The sequence below is a fragment of the Vulpes vulpes genome, chromosome 1 (genome assembly GCF_048418805.1).
Source record: "Vulpes vulpes isolate BD-2025 chromosome 1, VulVul3, whole genome shotgun sequence".
In the NCBI taxonomy this organism is placed as follows: Eukaryota; Metazoa; Chordata; class Mammalia; order Carnivora; family Canidae; genus Vulpes; species Vulpes vulpes.
The window spans coordinates 122,435,938-122,455,918 of record NC_132780.1 but is presented as its reverse complement, the minus strand read 5'-3'; the positions used below and the strand labels follow the sequence as shown (position 1 = coordinate 122,455,918).

General features: G+C 34.8%; 1 protein-coding gene across 13 annotated transcripts in view; it reads left to right on the top strand.

Annotated features, from left to right (window-relative positions):
* The window catches only part of GOLGB1 (golgin B1), an 85,536-nt gene that overhangs the window by 2,572 nt on the left and 62,983 nt on the right, over positions 1–19,981 (top strand). For all 13 annotated transcript variants that reach the window (XR_011994954.1, XM_025990150.2, XM_072724674.1 and 10 more), the window contains 5 exons: positions 12,645–12,739; positions 13,793–13,945; positions 14,156–14,308; positions 16,303–16,431; positions 18,779–18,904. Coding sequence is in view for 12 of the 13 variants with exons in the window: in XM_025990150.2 (XP_025845935.2) it covers positions 12,647–12,739; positions 13,793–13,945; positions 14,156–14,308; positions 16,303–16,431; positions 18,779–18,904 (654 nt within the window). In the remaining variant the exon portion in view is untranslated. The remainder of the gene's footprint in view (positions 1–12,644; positions 12,740–13,792; positions 13,946–14,155; positions 14,309–16,302; positions 16,432–18,778; positions 18,905–19,981) is intronic.

Genomic DNA, 19,981 nt, shown 5'->3' with positions numbered 1-19,981 from the left:
CTTATATAAATTATAGCTACCATTTACTTCTAAATTTTTTAATGAAAATAGTTTTTGTCATGAAAATTAGCTTTTAATTTCATAATTATAAAATGTCATAATATTGGTTATGCTTTTTCCCACTATATAGTACCATTCTCTCTCAGCTCCGTTTTTAAACTGATTGAGAATTAAAACTACTGAGGCTCAACCAAGTATACATTAAATAAATTTGAGGAGTGGCTTGGAGTGCTCACCATTTTCTGTGTTGTTTTTGTGGGAAGATGTGATTTAAATCGCAAAGCAAACAGATGTGCACCTAGGCATGCACTGTCTTCAGTGTCTTCAGTTATTTCCTTTGTACTAAATTCTCTGTGGCTAGGGACATGCTTTTTTTTTCTTTTTACATTTTTGTGTCTCCCAGCATTATGCTTCATGCCAAGTAGGTATTTTCAGGATAATTATTTATAGCAAGCAGCGAAGACTATGAGAAAATAATACTTCTAAAATTCCAGGTGCCACCTCAACATACTAATGTCGAGATCCTGTGGCAGCGTTTGTGGAAGGTGGAGCCAGCATTGACTTTGGAAGATTGTTTTATTTGCCTAAGTGTTTTATTGAAGGCCTTGGCACGGAACCTTTTATTTTTTTCTTTTTCCAAGTTGCTACTCATGATTCTGGTGCTTTATGAAACAGTAGTAAGAGCATTTTGTCCAAGAGTTACATATATTTCTGACATGAATATATTACTGTGAACATAAGTATTTTTCCCTTTATTAATTTTTATATATACATTTGCCCATTTCTGTCCTACAGTGAGCCTCGACAGGGATATCCATCCTTTTTCATTTAGCTTAAGCATGACTACTTAGTGTCTCTTTTGCTCTCAAGTTCTCAACTTTTGAACTACCTAAAGCACTTAAATGTGCCTGAGATGCCCTTTCCAATTACATTTCCATATTATTCCTTTTATGTCAATAGCTATACAAATCACTCTTGAATCATGGAGTCATAATACTGGTCATTAGAGTGCTTCTTGTCACCCTTCTTCATTTGAAGATGAGGAAACTGTAAATTAACTTAGCAGAGTACAGCCTCTTTTTTGGGAGCCAGAACTGAAATCTCAGTTTCTGGTTCCTGATTTGCTGTTCTTTCCACTATAGTACTTACTCTCTCATGGACCTCTTGGATTATTGAATCAATCTATGAGAAACTCCTTTACTTTTACCTGAAATGGTACATCCTGAATACGAATCTTTTTTCTTTTTTTCAAATATACTTATTTTTAAACAGTTGTGTGAGAAAAGTAACCCACTTTTCATTTGAGGAGCTTTTTATCTTACTCCGTAGTGCTCATTTAGTGGACAGACTTTGAAATGTATTAATTGCTCTGAGTGTCTGTTTTCCTTATCTTAAAATGGTGATGATGGTAACATTGATCTTGCAGATTTTGTGAGGATTATAGAAAAATGTATATAAAGTGGTACATATTGCTCAATAATTGTTACCATTAATATTATCATTGTCCTATGTTCATTTGTATGTGTCCTTCATGTGCTGTAATTTTCAGTAGGATGCTGGTGGAGACATACCTTCCTAGGGACGATGAATCAGAATCTCATGCATGGTAGTGTTGGATTCCAGTGGTGGGGAGAGAGGAAGATGGAGTCTTAGTTTGAGAAGACATCCAGGATTTTAATTGTATATTTGGAAAATGAAAAAAATACTTTCCCAATAGACATTACATAACCATTACAATATTCTTGGCTAATGGTGATATACAAAAGATTTTATTTAGGACATACCACCTTGGTTATGTACATATGTGCATATGTTTGCCTACACATGATAGTTTTACATTTCTCTAAAGGGTCTGTGGTTTTAAAATGATTGAGAACATTGCCAGAATGTCTGAAATCCCAGTACTTTTCTGTTTAGCCCTAAAGATAGTAGCAGTAGCTACTAGGATCCAAACTTAGAGCAGAAAGTGTGGGTGCAAACAGCAGGGCTATGATAGAGGAGGGTTGGAGGTTGGTTGGAGAATCTGAAGTGAAAATCGTGGAAAATGGCCAGTGATTAAGATATTTATAGGTCATGGTATGTGATCAATCCAAGAGTTAAGTCCAGTAACTCCCTCTAGCTAGTAATTGATTTTTTTAAAAAAAAACTTTTTAGTGTAAAAGAAAACTCAAGTACAAAAAAGCACACCAAAAATATATAGTTTAATGAATTGTTAGGAGGTGAGCATTCTTACAGTAACCATGAGGTCAAGAAATCTGCCTTTGTTAGTTAGTCAGTCATCTGAGAAATTCCTCCACCTGCTTTCCTTCTTTTCATTGTTATCACTTCCCTGTGGTTTCTCTCTGGTTTTATCACCCAATATGAATCTTATCCTCTCCCACCTCCCGTTTTTAAGCTTGGTATCTCTTAAGTCTTTTCCTTTCAATTTCTGTGGAAGACCCTAGACTTTTTGACACTCTCAGAATTTTACTATCATGGGGCAATTCGGCATATTCCTGTGTCCTTTGCATTTCCTGAAAATTGGCAGCTGGATTCAGAGACTTCCTCACACTGAGGTTTGATCTCTGCCAAGATTATAGGTGGTGTTATATTCTTTCATCAGAGGATTCATAATGTCTGGGTTTGTTCTTTTTGTTGTTATCAGCTGTTGATACTTAGTGTCTACATCCATGATTTCACAAGGAGATGCAAAATAGTAGACTAAATATTCCAAGTCTACCATCTTGTTTTCATTTATTAGCTGAATAATTTATGAGGAGATGGATCCCCATATCTGCTATTTGGTTCCTGAATGATAAAGTTCAAATAGAAAAGACCAGATAATTCCTTGACTTGGCTAGTTTTCAAGATACTTAGATGATGACTAGTTTAATATTATGAACTTGGAATTTAAATATTTTTTGTTGGTTTCAATACATTGCAATTCATATTCTTCTTGGAAACTCACTTGATCCTTTGGTCCAGAGAACCTCCTCAATTTGGCTCCCAGGTCTCTTGACTAGTTAATCTTTGATATCTTCTTTGTTATTTTGTATGACAAGATGTTTCAGGCTTCTTTTGTACATTTCCTACTTCAGAACTGGAATTAGCCATTTCTCTAAGAAGCTCTGTTATTTAAAAAAAATTTTTTTTAATGAGAAATAGTATTGAAATACCTCAGTATAGCATTAGAGATGTTCACTGCTTTTCAGTTTGTCATTATTTTTAAGCCTTTTCAGTGGACAGAGCTAAGAAAATGGATGTACTAAGGTAAAATACCTTGTAAGTTCATACTGATACTTTCAATTCAAATTCAAGGTCAGGTTTTATCTTGAGGTTCTTAATTTCTTGTTTTATACCTGTATTTCCTTTTTTTATACTGAAAATCTGATAGAATTACTATGCCTGTTAATTGCTCACTTTATTTTTTTATTATCATATTTTTTTGCTGTTGTTCCTAGTCTGAGTAAAAGTTTATTAGGCAATCAGTATATATTTGATACATATTAAGTGTAATACTTTTTTTTTAACAGTAATGATTTTTTTAAAATTTTTATTTATTTATGATAGTCACACACAGAGATCGAGAGAGAGAGAGAGAGAGAGAGAGAGAGAGAGGCAGAGACATAGGCAGAGGGAGAAGCAGGCTCCATGCACCGGGAGCCTGACGTGGGATTCGATCCCAGGTCTCCAGGATTGCGCCCTGGGCCAAAGGCAGGCGCTAAACCGCTTCGCCACTCAGGGATCCCTAAGTGTAATATTTTTAATACATGTTCTTTTTTTCATCTAATGCATATTCTAGAGGAAATCAATTATATAACATAGAGAATAATCAACAAAAATCTTTTTAGAATTTCATTAAATTTATTTTAAAGTTTTAAAATTGTATTTAAATTCAATTAATTAACATAATGTATTATTAGTTTCACAGGTAGAGGTCAGTGTTTCATCAGTCTTATACCCATTGCATAACGTGCCTCCTTAATGTCTATCACCCAGTTACCTCATCCCTCCACTCCGCCCCCCCCCAGCAACCCTTAGTTGTTTCCTATGGTTAAGAGTCTCTTATGGTTTGTCTCCCTCTCTGGTTTCATCTTGTTTTATTTTTCCTCTCTTCCCCTATGATCCTTTGTTTTGTTTTTTAAATTCCACATATGAATGAGATCATATGAAAGCTGTCTTTCTCTGATTGACTTATTTCACTTAGCATAATATTCCCTAGTTCTATCCACATCATTGCAAATGGCAAGATTTCATTTTTTTGATGGCTGAGTAGTATTCCAGTGTGTGTGTGTGTGTGTGTGTGTGTGTGTGTGTGTGTGTATCTTCTTTATCCATTCATCTGTTGATGGACATCTGGGCTCTTTCTATAGTTTGGGTATTGTTGGCATTGCTGCTATAACATTGGGGTGCAGTTGCCCCTTCGGATCACTATAGTTGTATCTGTGGGGTAAATACTCAGTAGTGCAATTGCTGGGTCATACGGTAGCTCTATTTTCAACTTTTTGAGACACCTCCATACTGTTTTCCAGAATGGCTGTACCAGCTTGCATGCCCACCAACAGTGTACAAGGGTTCCCCTTTCTCTATGTCCTCGCCAACACCTGTCGTTTCCTGACTTGTTAATTTTCACCATTCTGAGTGGTATTTATTTCATTGTGGTTTTGATTTGTATTTCCCAGATACAAAGTGATGTTAAGCATTTTTTCATGTGTCTGTTGGCCATTGTATGTCTTCTTTGGAGAAATGTCTGTTCGTATCTTCTGCCCATTTCTTGATTGGATTATTTCTTCTTTGGGTGTTGAGTTTGATAAGTTCTTTATAGATTTTGGATACTAGCCCTCTATCTGATACGTCATTTGCAAATAATTTTCTCTCATTCTGTAGGTTGTCTTTTGGTTTTGCCCACTGTTTCCTTTGCTGTGCAAAAGCTTTTTATCTTGATGAAGTCCCAATAATTCATTTTTGCCTTCGTGTCCCTTGCTTTGGGGGTTGTGGTTAGTAAGAAGTTACTGCGGCTGAAATCACAGAGATTGCTGCATGTGTTCTGTAGGATTTCGATGGATTCCTGTCTCACAGGTCTTTTATCCATTTTGAACCTTTTTGTATATGGTGTGATCAAATGGTCCATTTTCATTCTTTTGCATGTGGCTGTCCAATTTTCTCAACATCATTTGTTGAAGAGACTCTCTTTTTCCCATTGGGTATTCTTTCCGGCTTTGTCAAAGATAAGTTGACCATAGGGCTGAGGATCCATTTCTGGGTTCTCTATTCTGTTCCATTGATCTTTGTGTCTTTTTTGTAACAGTACCATAGTGTCTTGGTGATTATTGCTTTGTAATAGAGCTTGAAGTCCAGAATTGTGATGCCACCAGTTTTAGTTTTCTTTTTCAACTTTCCTCCGGCTGTCCAGGATCTTTTCTGGTTCCATACAGCTCATTTACTTTAATTCCACGTGACACGTACACAATTGTGAAGGAATAACAATACTGATACAACCACCAGTGATTTTGGTTATTGAAAAACAGTTCTAAAAAGTTTTTTTTTGCATATGTTATTTACACCTTCCATTTTTCTTTATGGTAGTCCCATATATGATCAGAGTATGTAATTATTATGTTCTCTCTGTCCCAGTCTTAGTTCTACAAGTAACTATATATTTAGTGCTTACCACCAGTTTTTATGATGATGGTTCTTTAGTCATTTTAATTGTCTCAAGCTTCCTCTTTAATAGATGCCTTAGGAAAGGCTCATGGGAAAATTTTGCATGAATTTTCTTGCATGCTTTCTGTGGTTTTTATATCTGAAGGTCATTTTTGCTGAAAATAAAATCCTTGGCTCACATTTTCTTTCCTTGAATATCTCAAATCTGTAACTCCAGTTTTTTTCTGGCAAAAATATTGTAGTTGAAAAGTCTGAGGGTAGTCTTATTTCCTTTATTAAAAATTTACGTGACATGATCTTTTGGCCTAAATCTTAATGGATAATTTTTAAGTCCATTAATTTTACTGGAATGTCTTGTTGGTTGTTCTGGGTTGATATTCTCTGTTACATAGCAGCCTTTTTCAATATGTAGCTTCAAACTTCAGAAATTTAAAATTTTAGTTAAGTGTTCTCCAATTATGCTTTATTTGTGTGTGGGTTTTTGTTTTTTTTTTTTTTCCTGTAACTTTGCTTTTCTTCTTCAGGGAATTTGACTGTCCACATTGCTCATCATCAATCTTTATCACTTTCTCCTGATTTCTTTTTTATTGCTTGCTTTTGCTATGTAGTATTCTGTGGTATATTTGTTACCATAGTTTGTTTAACCATTTTCTTGTTGAAAGGACTTCTATGCTAATTACAGTTTTGGGTTCTTACAACCAAAGCTACTGTGAGCATTTATGTATAGGTTATTGTGTGAATTTAAGACTTCTTTTCTCTGAAGTAAAATTGCTGGGTCATAAGGTAGTTGCATGCTTAGCTTATGGATGATTTCCTTTTGATTTGTAAAATTATATTTACTTTGTTTTTTTTCCTTATGTGTGATTTATTATGACTGTTCATTTTCCTATTTTTTAAATTTTTTAGTTTCATCTTCATTTCCAAAATGATTTTTAAAACTTTTCAGTTATTTCTTGAATTTCCCCTTCATTTCTGGGTTTTTCTACTGGGGGGGGAGGGGAACAGAGGTATTTGTTTTCTTTCAAATCAAAGAAAATATGCCTGCATTCAGCAAAGTTTGCAAGTAAATATGATACATATCTCCATCATATACTTACTGTTGTGCTCTACTGTGCTGTTAAATGGTGTATAAAAATTTAGCAATTTATAGATAGCTATTTTTGTTATGAATACGTTTATATTGGAAGTGGATATTGTCATTATTTTTTTTATTGTCATTATTTTTTAGCTTTATTGAGGTTATTATTATTTTTGAGCTTTATCTCAAGCTAATTAAAAAATGGAAAATACCTATCACCTCACATAATTGCCCTTTTGTGTATGTGGTAAGAACATTTAAGATGTACTCTATTAACAAATTTCAGACATATTACAACACTAATAACTGTAGTCACCATGTTATACATTAGGCCTCCAGAATTTATTTATCCTGCATAACTGAAAGTTTGTATCCTTTGACAAACCTTTCTTTATTTCCCTTATCCACTTTTCCCAGGCAACCACCATTTTACTGTCTGCGTCTCCAAGTTTGACTTTTTTAGATTCCAGCTTAAGTGAGATCATGCAGTATTTGTCTTTCTATATCTGGCTTTATTTCACTTAGCATTAGACTTCATCCATGTTCTCATAAATGACAGGAGTTCATTTTTTTGGGGGGGGGGTGTTGAATGATATTCCATTATGTATGTATATATGACACATTTTATTTATTTGTTTATCTATCAATGGACATTTAGGTGATTCTGTATTTTAGCTATTGTGAGTAATGCTGCAATGAGGATGGGATTGCAAATATCTCTTTAAGATACTGCTTTGATTTTCTTTGGACATATACCCAAAAGTGGGATTGTTGGATCACATGGATAATTCTACTTTTAAATTTTTGAGGAACCTCCAGATTGTTTTCTCTAATAGCTATATCAATTTATATTCCCACCAACAGTGTACAAGGGTTTCTTTTTGTCTACTTTCCTGGCCAACGCTTGTTACCTTTTGTTCATTTGATTGTAGCCATTCTAACAGATAATGATGTGATATTGTGCTTTTGATTTGTATTTTCCTGATGATTTTTGGCGTTGAACATTTCTTCATATACCTTGTAGCTATTTGTATATGTTCTTTGGAGAAATGTCTGTCTGGTTCCCTTGCCCATTTTAAAATCGTTTCCAGGGCACCTGGGTGGCTCAGTTGGTTAAGGGTCTGCCTTTGGCTAAGGTTGTGATCCTAGGGTCCTGGTATTGAGCCCCATGTTAGGCTCCCTGCTCAGTGGGGAGTCTGCTTCTCACTCTTCCTCTTCTTTTGCTCCCCTCCCTCCACTCATGTTCTCTCTTTCTCTGTCTCAAATAAATAAAATCTTAAAAAAATAAAATCAGATTTTCTTACTGTTGAATTGAGTTTCTCATCTATTTTGCATATTAATCATTTATCCGATGTATGGTTTACAAATATTTTCTCCCATTCTGTAGGTTATCTCTATTCCATTGTTTCATTTGGTATGTGGCTTTTGAGTTTGATGCAATTTCATTTGTCTGTTTTTGCTTTTGTTATGTGTGCTTTTGAGGTTATATCCAAGAAATTATTGTCAAGACCAATGTCAAGAAGCTTTTTCCCTATGCTTTCTTCTATTGGTTTTGCAGTTTTAAGTCTTGCATTTAAGCCTTTAATACAGTTTGAGTTGATTTTCTTATGTGCTGTGAGATAAGGGTCCAGTTTCATTCTTCTGCATGTGGATACCAATTTTCTCAGCACCGTTTATTAAAGGGACTATCCTTTCCTCATTGTGTATTCTTCGCAGCTTTTTTGAAGATCAGTTGCTGTAAATGTATAATTTATTTCTGGGCTATTTATTACTGTTACCTTGGTCTATTTTATATAAATATCTTAATGTTTTGGTTACCATAGCTTTATGGCATATATTTTCCCATTTACTTTGTGTATTTTAAAAAAAAGTTTTTTTAATTAAAAACATTTTTTTAATTTGAATTTTTAGTAGTTAACGTACAGTGTAGATTGGTTTCTGGAGGGGAATTCAGATTTATCATTTACATATAATATCCAGTGCTCATCATAACAAGTGCCCTTCTTCACCTGTCTAGCTGTAGTATATTTTGAAATAAAAAATGTGATGCCTCCAGCTTTGTTCTTGCTCAAGATTGCTTTGTCCATTCTGGGTCTTTTGTGGTTCTAAATGATTTTAATTTTTTAATTTTTGTGGGAAAAAAAAGGCACTGGAATTTTGATAGGGATTGCATTGAATCTGTAGATTGTTTTGAGTGATAATGGACTTTTAATAATATTCTTCATGTCTGTGAGCATGGATATCTTTCCATTTATATGTCTTCTGAATTCCTTTCATTAATGTTATAATTTTCAGTGTATAAATCTTTTATCTCATTGGTTAAGTTTATTCCTAAGTATTTTTTAAAATGTTATTATAAGTGGGATTATTTTCTTAACTTTGGGGGAATAGTTTGTTGTTAATATATAGAAACATAATAATTTTTGTACATTGATTTTGGTCCTGCAACTTTATTGAATTCATTTATTGTAATAATTTTTTTAAATTTATTTATTTGAAAGAGAGAGGGAGAGAGAAAAGACACAGCAAGGGGAGGGGCAGAGCGAGAGAAACTCAAGAAGGAGAGTCCTGCTGAGCATGGAGCCTGATCTGAGGCTTGATCCCATGCCCCCAAGAACATGAAGTGAGCCGAAATCAAGAGTCAGACTCCCAATTGATTGGATCACCAAGCGCCTCTAGTTGTAGTAATTTTTGGTGAAGTCTTTAGAGTTTCCTATAAGTAAGATCATGTTATCTGCAAACAGACAATTATACTTCTTTCTGATTTGGAGTCCTTTTATTTCTTTTCCTTGTGTAAGAAAAGATCTGGCTAGGACTTCTAGTCCTATATTGAATAGAAGTGGTAAGAATGGGCATCCTTATTTCTGATTTTAGAGGAAAAGCTTTTAGCTTTTTGTCATTGAGTATGATGTTACCTGTGGTTTGTTATATATGGCCTTGATTATATTGAGGTACATTCCTTTTGTACCTAATTGGTTGAAAGTTTTTATCATGAAAGGATGCTGAATTTTTTAAATGCTTTGTCTGCATCTACTGAGATGATTATGTGTTATTTATCCTTCATTATGTTAATGTAGTGCATCACATTTATTGATTTGTGGATATTGAACCATCCTTGCATCTTAGGAATAAATCCTACTCGATGTGGTGTATGGATCCTTTTAATGTTTTTTTTTTTAAGATTTTATTTATTTATTTATTCATTAGAGACACACACACAGAGAGAGAAATGCAGAGACATAGGCAGAGATCATAGGATAGTTCCATTTTTAACTTTTTGAAGAATCTCCATGCTATTTTTCCAGAGTGACTGCACCAGTTAGCATTCTACCAACAGTGCAAGAAATTTCCTTTTTCTTCATATCCTTGGGAACACCTGTTGTTTCTTGTGTTATTAATTTTAACATTCTGACAAGTGATATTTCATTGTGGTTTTGATTTGCATTTCCCTTATGATCAGTGATGGTGAACATCTCTTCATATGTCTGTTGGACATCTGTATGTCTTCTTGGGAGAAATGTCTGTTCATGTCTTCTGCCCATTATTTAATCAGATTATTTGTTTTCTGGGTGTTGAATTTGATAAGTTCTTTATAGATTCTAGATACTAACTTTTTATTGGATATGTCATTTACAGATACCTTCTCCCATTCTGCAAGTTCCCTTTTAATTTTGTTGATGTTTCTTTTGCTGTGCAGAAGCAATAGTTTATTTTTAATTTTTTCCCCTTGTCTCAGGAGACATATCTAGAAAAAAGTTGCTGTGGCCAATGTCAAAGAGGTTATTGCCTGTGACCAAGGATTTTTATGGTTTTAGGTCTCACATTAGGTCTCTAATCCACTTTGAATTTATTTTTGAGTAAGGTGTAAGAAAGTGGCTAATTTTCTTTTTCAAGATTTTTTTCCTTTCCAGATTTTATTTAAATTCAGGTTAGTTAATATAGCGTGTTGTATTAGTTTCAGGGGTGGAATTTAATGATTCATCACTTGCATATAACACCTAGTACTAAAAAACAAAAACAAAAACAAAAAAACACCCAGTACTCTTACAAGTGCCCTCCTTAATGCCCATCACCCATTTACACACACACTATTCTGGTGTGTCATTCAAAGCCATTGTTTCTTTGTTGATTTTCTGTTTTGATGATCTATCCATTCATGCAAGTGAGGGGTTAAGGGCCCTTGCTATTGTATTATTGTTGATTAGTTCCTTTATGTTCATTATTAACTGTTTTATGTATTTGGGTGCTCCCAGGTTGGGTGTATAAATATTTGCAATCGTTCTATCTTCTTGTTGGATTCTCTTTTATTATAGTGTCATTCATTGTGTCTTGATACAGTCTTTGTTTTAAAGTCCACCTTGTCTGGTATAACTATTGCTACTCCAGGTTTCTTTCTTTTTTTTTTTTAAGATTTTATTTATTTATTTATTCATGAGAGACACACACAGAGAGAGAGGCAGAGACACAGGCAGAGGGAGAAGCAGGCTCCATGCAGGGAGCCCAACGTGGGACTCCATCCTGGATCTCCAGGATCAGGCCCTGGGCTGAAGGCGGTGCTAAACCGCTGAGCCACCCAGGCTGCCCTCCAGGTTTCTTTTGACATCTCTTTGCATGATAAATATTTCTTTGTTCCCTCACTTTCAATCTGCGTGTGTCTTTAGGTCTGAAATGAGTCTCTTGTAGGCAGCATATAGATGGATTTTATTTATTTATTTTACCCATTCAGTCACCTTTTGTCTTTTGATTGTAATGTTTAGTTCATTTACATTCAGATTAATTGTTGATAGATATGTATTTATTGCCATTTTATTACTTGTTTTGTGGTTGTTTTGGAGCTTTTCTCTGATCCTTCCTTGTCTTTTTCTCTTTCATGGTTTACTGATTTTCTTTAGTGATATGTTTGGATTTCTTTTTCTTTATTCTTTACATATTTATTAGTGATTTTTGACATAAGATTACCCTTAGGTTCGTATATAATCTCCTGCATATAGTAATCTATGTTAAATTCTAGGTTGTTTAAATTTGAACCCATTTTCTAAGAACCAACTTTTGGTTTTACTGGTTTTCTCTGTTTTTCTATTTTAATTTTATTAATTTCTCTTCTTAGTATCTTTTTTTTTTAATTTTTAATTTTTATTTTTATTTATTTATGATAGTCACACAGAGAGAGAGAGAGGCAGAGACACAGGCAGAGGGAGAAGCAGGCTCCATGCGCCGGGAGCCCGATGTGGGATTCGATCCCGGGTCTCCAGGATCGCGCCCTGGGCCAAAGGCAGGCGCCAAACCGCTGCGCCACCCAGGGATCCCTCTTAGTATCTTTTTTGTCTGCTTATATTTGTTTTAATTTGCTCTTCTTTTTCTAGTTTGCTACAGAAGCAGCATAGTTTGCTAATGTAAATCTCTTTTCCTTCTTTTCTAATATATGAATTTATTGCCATACATTGAACAAAAATTATATTCAAATTCTAGCAAGACTACATGATTTTTTTTAGGAAACCTCCGGAAAGAATGGGGTTCATGGGGGCACTGCATAATGGGCTTATTTGACAAAGTAGGAGAGAATAACATTCTGGCAGGCGAAGGACTGTTAGAAGTTCATGTTTGTAAATGAAATTATGATGAAAGAAAAGAGATTAAATAACTAAGAAACATTATTTGCCACTAAACAATTATGTCTGTATTTGACTTAGAAAACATTAATGGTGGTTATTAAAGTGCAGTGCAGTTGCCCTGAAAAGAGCACTGTGCAACTACACTGTACATACACTGTAAATGCATTTTTAAAGATATCATCCTCTATAGTCTATGTCTAATATATATCACCTGTACAGTTTTTATTTCACTTGTAGATGATATAGTTACCAACCAGTACAAGAGAAGCCTATATCCATTTTACTGATTCTTATGTTTTCTTTTTCTGCAGAAATGCTGAGCCGATTGTCAGGATTAGCAAATGTTGTTTTGCATGAATTATCAGGAGATGACACTGATGAGAATATGAGGGCTTCCCTAGACCCTGTGAGTAGCTCTATTCTGAATGAAACTGATGATACGTGTGTGTGTGTGTGTGTGTGTGTGTGTGTGTGTGTGTATTCCATGCTCTTCCGGGGAAAGAATTTAAGATAGACAGTTTTGAGCAGCCTCTATTTTGCTAGGTAGGTAGAAGAGAGGATTAAGAAAAAATATTGATTCTTTATAAATAATCCTTCTGTAAGTTTGTAGCCTGTGAGCCATAGTGATGGGAATCAAGTCCTGGATGAGATTGGAAAGATTTTTTTTTTTATTTGTTCCCTGAGCCTTGCTTAGTGCTAGATTGTTGTAAATTCTCTTCCGGTATATATCCTGTTCCCTAGCAAAGTTTTGAATAAGTGGCAGAACTTGGGGCACCTTTCAGGTCTGAAAATATGTTTGCTATTATAAATTTATCTAACACTTCTCTTATAGTTTATATTTTTTGATAACCACATGGGGAATCAAAAGAAGTCCTTTAGTTTTCTGAAAGACAAGCAATATTGCCTAATAGTTAAGAGAATTTTACTCAACTGCTCTCTTAAACTTAAGCTTTGGGTTATTTTTTTTTTAATATATTTTTAAAGAATTTATTTATTTATTCATAGAGATGCAGAGAGAGAGAGAGGCAGAGACACAGGCAGAGGGAGAAGCAGGCACTATACAGAGAGCCTGACGTGGGACTCGATCCAGGGTCTCCAGGATCACACCCTGGGCTGCAGATAGCGCTGAGCCCCTGCGCCACCAGGGCTGCCCTTAAGCTTTGGGTTCTTACACTTGATAGTTTATCATCTTTGCTTCTCTTTATTTTTCTTTTTGGTAGAATTAGGATAATACCATAAATGAGATAATGTTTTGCTTGTGAAGTACTTAACATTTCCAAAATACTCAACATATTTTATTGGCTATGATGATCATTAGTATTGGATCAGAGTTGGAAAGATTTCTTAAGTATGGAGGTGAGTTAGGCAAGAGTTAAGATGAAGTTGGATTGAAGGTACTCTTTTTTGGACACTGATATCTTTTCCCTGGTGCATTGGCAACTTTTTGTTTAAATACTAGGCATTACCCCAAGAATCTGACATGGAATTTAACGATAGAACACAAGAGGATGTTCTGGAGCGCCTGGCTTATGCTGAGCAGTTGGTGGTAGAGCTGAAAGAAATCATTAGGCAGAAGGACATTCAATTGCAGCAAAAAGATGAAGTTCTACAGGTACCATGGTTTTTTACTCCTTTCTTGCCAGCATTTGATATGACAGACACAACATTTACTTAGATTTTTCTCTTCACTTAGATTATTGGAGAGAGTGACTCTTATTTCCCTAATACTGTAAGATGATACGTACCCAAGAATAACTTTTATTAAATACTAGATACATGGTGAAAAACCATTTACATATTTATTGTCATTGTTCTGTGACAGGAAGAAAGAAAAGCTGCTGATAACAAAATAAAAAAACTAAAACTTCATGCTAAGGCCAAATTAACTTCTTTGAATAAACACATAGAAGAAATGAAGGCACAAGGAGGGACTGTTCTGCCTACAGAATCTCATTCAGAGGAGCGACTCTCCAAGGTATGGTAACTAGATATACTACACATTTTCTGAGTGGAAAAGCCTCCCATTATAGCAGATCTTCACTAGTCACAAAAACTTACGAAGCTAAAGTAGTACAGCCATAGATGCTATCCTTTCTTACTGAGCTTGCAGTCTAGCTGAGCTCTGGGCCACACACTGAATAAAAGGCCAACAGAAAATACAGAAATGAAATGTGACCTAGACTTTTAGAGAATTAAAAAAGGCCAACAAGACGAGTAAATACCACAATGAAGCATTTATATAGGAGAGGCACATACTTTTGGAGGAATTTCATCTTCGGTTAGATTAAACTACGTGGTCTGTAAGAAAATTTCTATGAGTTCTGAATTCTTTAATTCAGTGACTTGACAAAGAATATGTCCTCATATGGCCACACTGTAGCAGATTAAAGTTTCATGCATTGTAACTGAATCAACTAGATTGCTTTGGGCTCCCTGTAAGGGATGCTTTCTATGTTTATGACACCAATAAAACAATTTAAGGTCAGGGTTAGAGGAGTAAGGGAAGTGGTACCTTTTGAAAAATAGACTATTGTCCCAATATTCATTTTTATTACTTTTCTATATAGTTAAATCCCAAATATTCACATTAAGGCAGCCCTTTAGTGAACAAGAATCTTCAGTTTTTTTGGAATTTGGTGTAGAATATATAGAGGCTGGCATATCACATGTGCACACTGCAGTTGGCCTAGACTTAACTCTACAAAAGAAATCTGTTTTTGATTTTATTTTTATTTTCCTAATTTCACCTTATTTTACTCTTTGATTCAGTAGTATTCTTATCTCAATGTTTTTAGTTCTTGGGAAATGAGGTTGTAACTGATTTTCTAGGTACAACCCTGGAGTAACTGGTTAATTCCTAGTACCCTGATTCGTCTTTCCTTTTGGGTCTAATGCTCAGAAGACATTACTTTTCCTGCATCAATAGCTTTATTTAACTTCTCAAAGCTTATTTTAGAAGCTTTACTTATTCTTCTAAAATAGCTTGTTTATCTTGATGTCTCTCCCATGTTACTTTGTTTCATCTAACGGTCCCCCTACTATGTTGTTAGATTTTTAAATGATCTATTTTGTACTCTGCTTTTTTGTTTTGTTTTGTTTTGATTTTAAGGTCTAAGACCTTAAACAAATCAACACTTGGAAGCTTCATTTCCTCACTCTGTTAAATAAGAGGGTCAAATCAAATGATTTCTAAATTCTAGCAATCAATCGTTACAGGTTTATACTCTTGTTACCCATTACAGAGCTAGAAATTCTCTGACAAATGTAGTTGAAGAGATGAGGGCAATCCTCAGATGCTTGATTGACTATTCTGTAGGAGAAAGTGTAAAATTATTTTGTGTAGTTCTAATAAGTAGACTTGGTTCATTTGAGGGTGATGAATTCAATAGGGAGGGAGAGTCTTGTTCAATCTCAGGGAGAGCTCTTGGGAAAGAAAAATAGACTTGAAAGATTCGGATTTCCCTTACAAGGTCTTGTATGATGTTTTGCCCCTCATCTAACAGCACCTATGCTTTTCTGAATTCTGTCCTCTGGTTCTTCAAGGCAGTGAGACTAAGTTTTCTATTAAGTTTTAGTCCTGTGTGGTGCTGACTGGTTTTGTCCTGAGACTAAAAAACCATAAAAACGGGAAACTTGGTGTTGTTTCTTCCAGGTATTGACTCCTTTTCAGTATCTTACTGCTTTTGGTTGCCTTCTAGCATTTTCAAGTAGCTGTTTTTCTATATTGTCCAGAGTTGAGAGCTGTTATCTGAGGGAGGATGAATCTACTAGTAAGTAGCTAACTGGGCCATACTACAATGGGGGGGAAACTCTTAAGATTCCTTCCTGGTTGTTAAGTTAGGTGTTATTTCTTGCTCCCATTTATAAAACTATAATCAAATGGTTATATAGGGCAAGTTAGAGCAAAAGATCAGATACGTGTTAATTATAATTCTTTTAAATCAATGACTTTATTGCCTTCATTTTCAGCATGATAAGAGTTCTACAGAGGAAGAGATGGAAGTAGAAAAGATAAAGCAGAAACTCCAGGAGAAGGAGGAACTAATAAGCTGTTTGCAAGCCCAACTTTCCCAGGCACATGCAGAACAAAGTGCACAGGTAGGGGTGTTAAGTCAACTCCTAGTCATTGGGTTAATGAATCACTAGGGCCCAATGGATGACAAATACATTTTTCTAGATGGCCAACAGATACTTATCTATGTATCTGTCAATTTCCTTTCTTCTTCCCTTTCCTTCCCTCACCGACTTCCCTTCCTTCCTGCCTGCATCTAGCAATTTGTGTCTGCCATTCTTGGTTGATGTTTGTGGATACCCAGTGTGCTCTTTTAATATATAGTTTCACGTTTTTATTTCAAAATAATTTTTCTTGAATAATATAGCTTGTGGCATTTGGTCTGGTTTTTTCTCTAGGGACTTCTATTATCTGAATGTTCCTTTGAATCTCTTTAATATTTGTCAATTTTGATTCTCTTTTATTTCTTTTTTCATTTTAAATTTTCTTTTTTTCCCCTTCACTTAAGGTATTCTGTTTTGTGTTTGTTTACTTCTGTGTTCCTTCTTATTTAGACTTCCTTTTTGAAATTTTTTTCTTATATATAAAATTTTTCCTAATTTCAGTCACCTCATTTCTGAGTTTTTCTGATTATGCTATTTTTCTATGTCTTGTATAGTTTTCTTAAAATTTTTAACACTTTTTGCAGTTTTAGTTTGTTTTTGAACATGCCTCTAGTCTGTTATTATCACCTTTAAGTATGTTTTGCTCTTTAGCTTTTTTTTAATAGTAACTTTGTATGAAACTTGACCTTGATCCTTGTTTGTTCCTTATTTTTGTGAGCAATTAGTTTTTCTAAACTTTTGGAAGGAGGCTTGGTTCAGGAAAACTTTACTTACCAGGTCTCTCTCTTTTGTTGTTATTATTATTATTTTTTTTTGTATTGTGTCCAAAGATCTGGCAACTGGATTTCTGGGATTTCCTGGTTTTCTTCCTCCTGCCCTTCACTTTGGCCTATACCAACATAGTCCAATAGTAATATGTAAGCCACATGCATAATTTAAAATTTTATTGCAGAAACGGGTAAAATTAATTTTACCCTGTATTTCATGTAGTCCAATATATTCAAAATGTACTTTTGAAATTAATAATTATTTTTGTGTTATTTTCCTTTTTCTTTTTTTTTTTTTTTTTGCATTGTCTGGAATTTGGTGTGTGTTTTTAACATTGTATCTCCATTTGGATTGTTAAATTCTCATTGGAAATACTTCTCTGTTTAGATTTCATAAAATTTCCAGTTGAGAAAATAGTAGATTCCTATGCTCAAGTTTTTCCAGACATACTTAAAAGCTTTCCAGTAACTGAACTGAGGGTGAAACATCATTTTTTCTTATGATCTACATAAGTATCAACTCTGACTGATGCTGTCTCCATAAAGTATTCAGAGAAATATATTACAATATTAGATGAGTGTACAGGAAAAAAATCATTCAATCTGAATGAATCCACTGATAGGCAATGTGTTTATTGTCATACTAGGAACAGCATGCACACTTGTTACTTACCTGACAATTTAAGAGTATTTGATATTATGCAATAAAGTAAAATATAGTTATTTTAAATGGGAAAATAATTTCTATTTTAATTAAAATTAAATAATATTAATAATTAAACTCCTCGTGCATTTAGTCATGTCCCAAGCCCTCTGGAGCCACATTTGGCTAGTTGATAATGAATTATACAGCATGTGTATAGACCTTTTTGTTCTGTTTCTGTTATCTCTATTCTGCATAATTTTTATTTCACTCATAAGTTTCTTCTTATTTCTGGTCCATGTCTTAGAAGGCAGCCTTGATGAATCAGTTCTGAGAATTCAGAGAACTAGGTTCTTCTAACCTTTTAGTCCTCCTTTCTGTGGACCCCTAGAATTTGCCCAATATTGGGGAATGAAGAAGCCCTGCCAATTTAAGCTGCTGTTCTAAGATTGGCCAACTGTGCTTTCCAGTAAGAACCTGTTGGCTGTTTGGGGATTTTCTTGTTCTCAAGGCCATTAATGTTGCTCTGCTGCTGCCTTGGCTTCCTCTTGCATAGATTCTAATACCATGCAGGTCTTGTGGCTTTTGGTGGTTTGTTGTACCTGCTTGTATTTTGGGGTTTGTGGATCTACCTTCCTAATTTTATTGGAAATATTGTCCATGGGTTTTTGGTTTTACTATTTAGTTGTACTATCTGTTTCTTTGTGAAGATTCATAGAAAAACCACTGCTATTCTGTCTTCCTCTGACAAATAATTCTGATAATTACTTTTTAAAATCCCAGTACATGAAGTTCCCTTTTGTGTTGAGTGCAAATTAGAAGGATATGAATAGGTATTTTTGGCAATTAAGAAAGGGAGGTCAAAAAATTAAGAGTGCTAATTCTTTTGTTTAAATTTTTTTTCCTTCTGTGTCTTCAGTCTGATAAGAGTTCAACAGAGATGGAAGAATATTTAATGATGAAGCAGCAGCTCCAAGAGAAGGAGGAACTCATCAGCACTCTGAAAGCCGAGCTTAGCCAGACACAAGCAGAGCAAGCTGCTCAGGTAGGGTGGAAGGTACCTCATCATCATTAGAATAAAGAATCACAAAAGTGTAATGGCGACAAGCCAATTTAGATGGTAATTTTTTAAAACTTTAGTGTATAAAAGTATAGTAGCTAGAATGTTAGAGTAGAAATTAGAAGGGTGGAGTAGGGCAGTCCAGGTGGCTCAGCCATTTAGCGCTGCCTTCGGCTCAGGGCATGATCCTCAGTCCCGTGTCTGTCATGAATAAATAAATAAAATGTATAAAAAAAAAGAAAAAAGAGAGAAGGATCGAGTAATAGAAAAACTTAGAAATGTTATTTACTTTTTTTTTTTTTTTTTTAAAGATTTTATTTATTTATTCATGAGAGAGAGAGAGAGGCAGAGACACAGGCAGAGGGAGAAGCAGGCCCCACATAGGGAGCCCAACGTGGGACTTGATCCTGAGTCTCCAGGATCAGGCCCTGGCCTGAAGATAGCACTAAATCGCTGAGCCACCTGGGCTGCCCAGAAGTGTTATTTACCTTGATGAATTTGCCATAGCTTGTTTTGTAGCTGTATCTTAGTTCTGTAGGCCCCAAATTTGGTTTTAATAGCACACAGAAATTCAGTCTTAGTAATAGACTCCTGTTGTTTGAAGGAGATTGGTAGATAAAACAAAAGAAATACAAATGCGTAGGTCCATTCTTTCCCTATAGTAAAACCTTAATAGGAAGTTAAGTTATAATCCGAAGATTACTTAGTATATAATGAGAAAGTGGTATAGGTTACATGATTCAATGTTAAATGGCACTGGTATGTGATATGCTTCGTATTTATTTCTGATACCAGGACCAGACTGTTTGGACTGGCATTTTCAACTCCTTCTCTCTGTTTTGCTAAATTTCCAGTTTGACCACCCACCTTTGTATTTTTCCTTTGAGAGTGCTTTTGACTCGGGAAACTTTTTTTCCCTGAAGTATCTTTGTATGATAGCTAATATTTCCCGTTGGGTATTTCATTTTTTGACAGCTTATAGTATTAATGATGTTTTCTGTCCTGGGAAGCCTGCTGCTGTGTATTCAGTGAAAATTGTATATTTTGAAATCCTTTTACCTC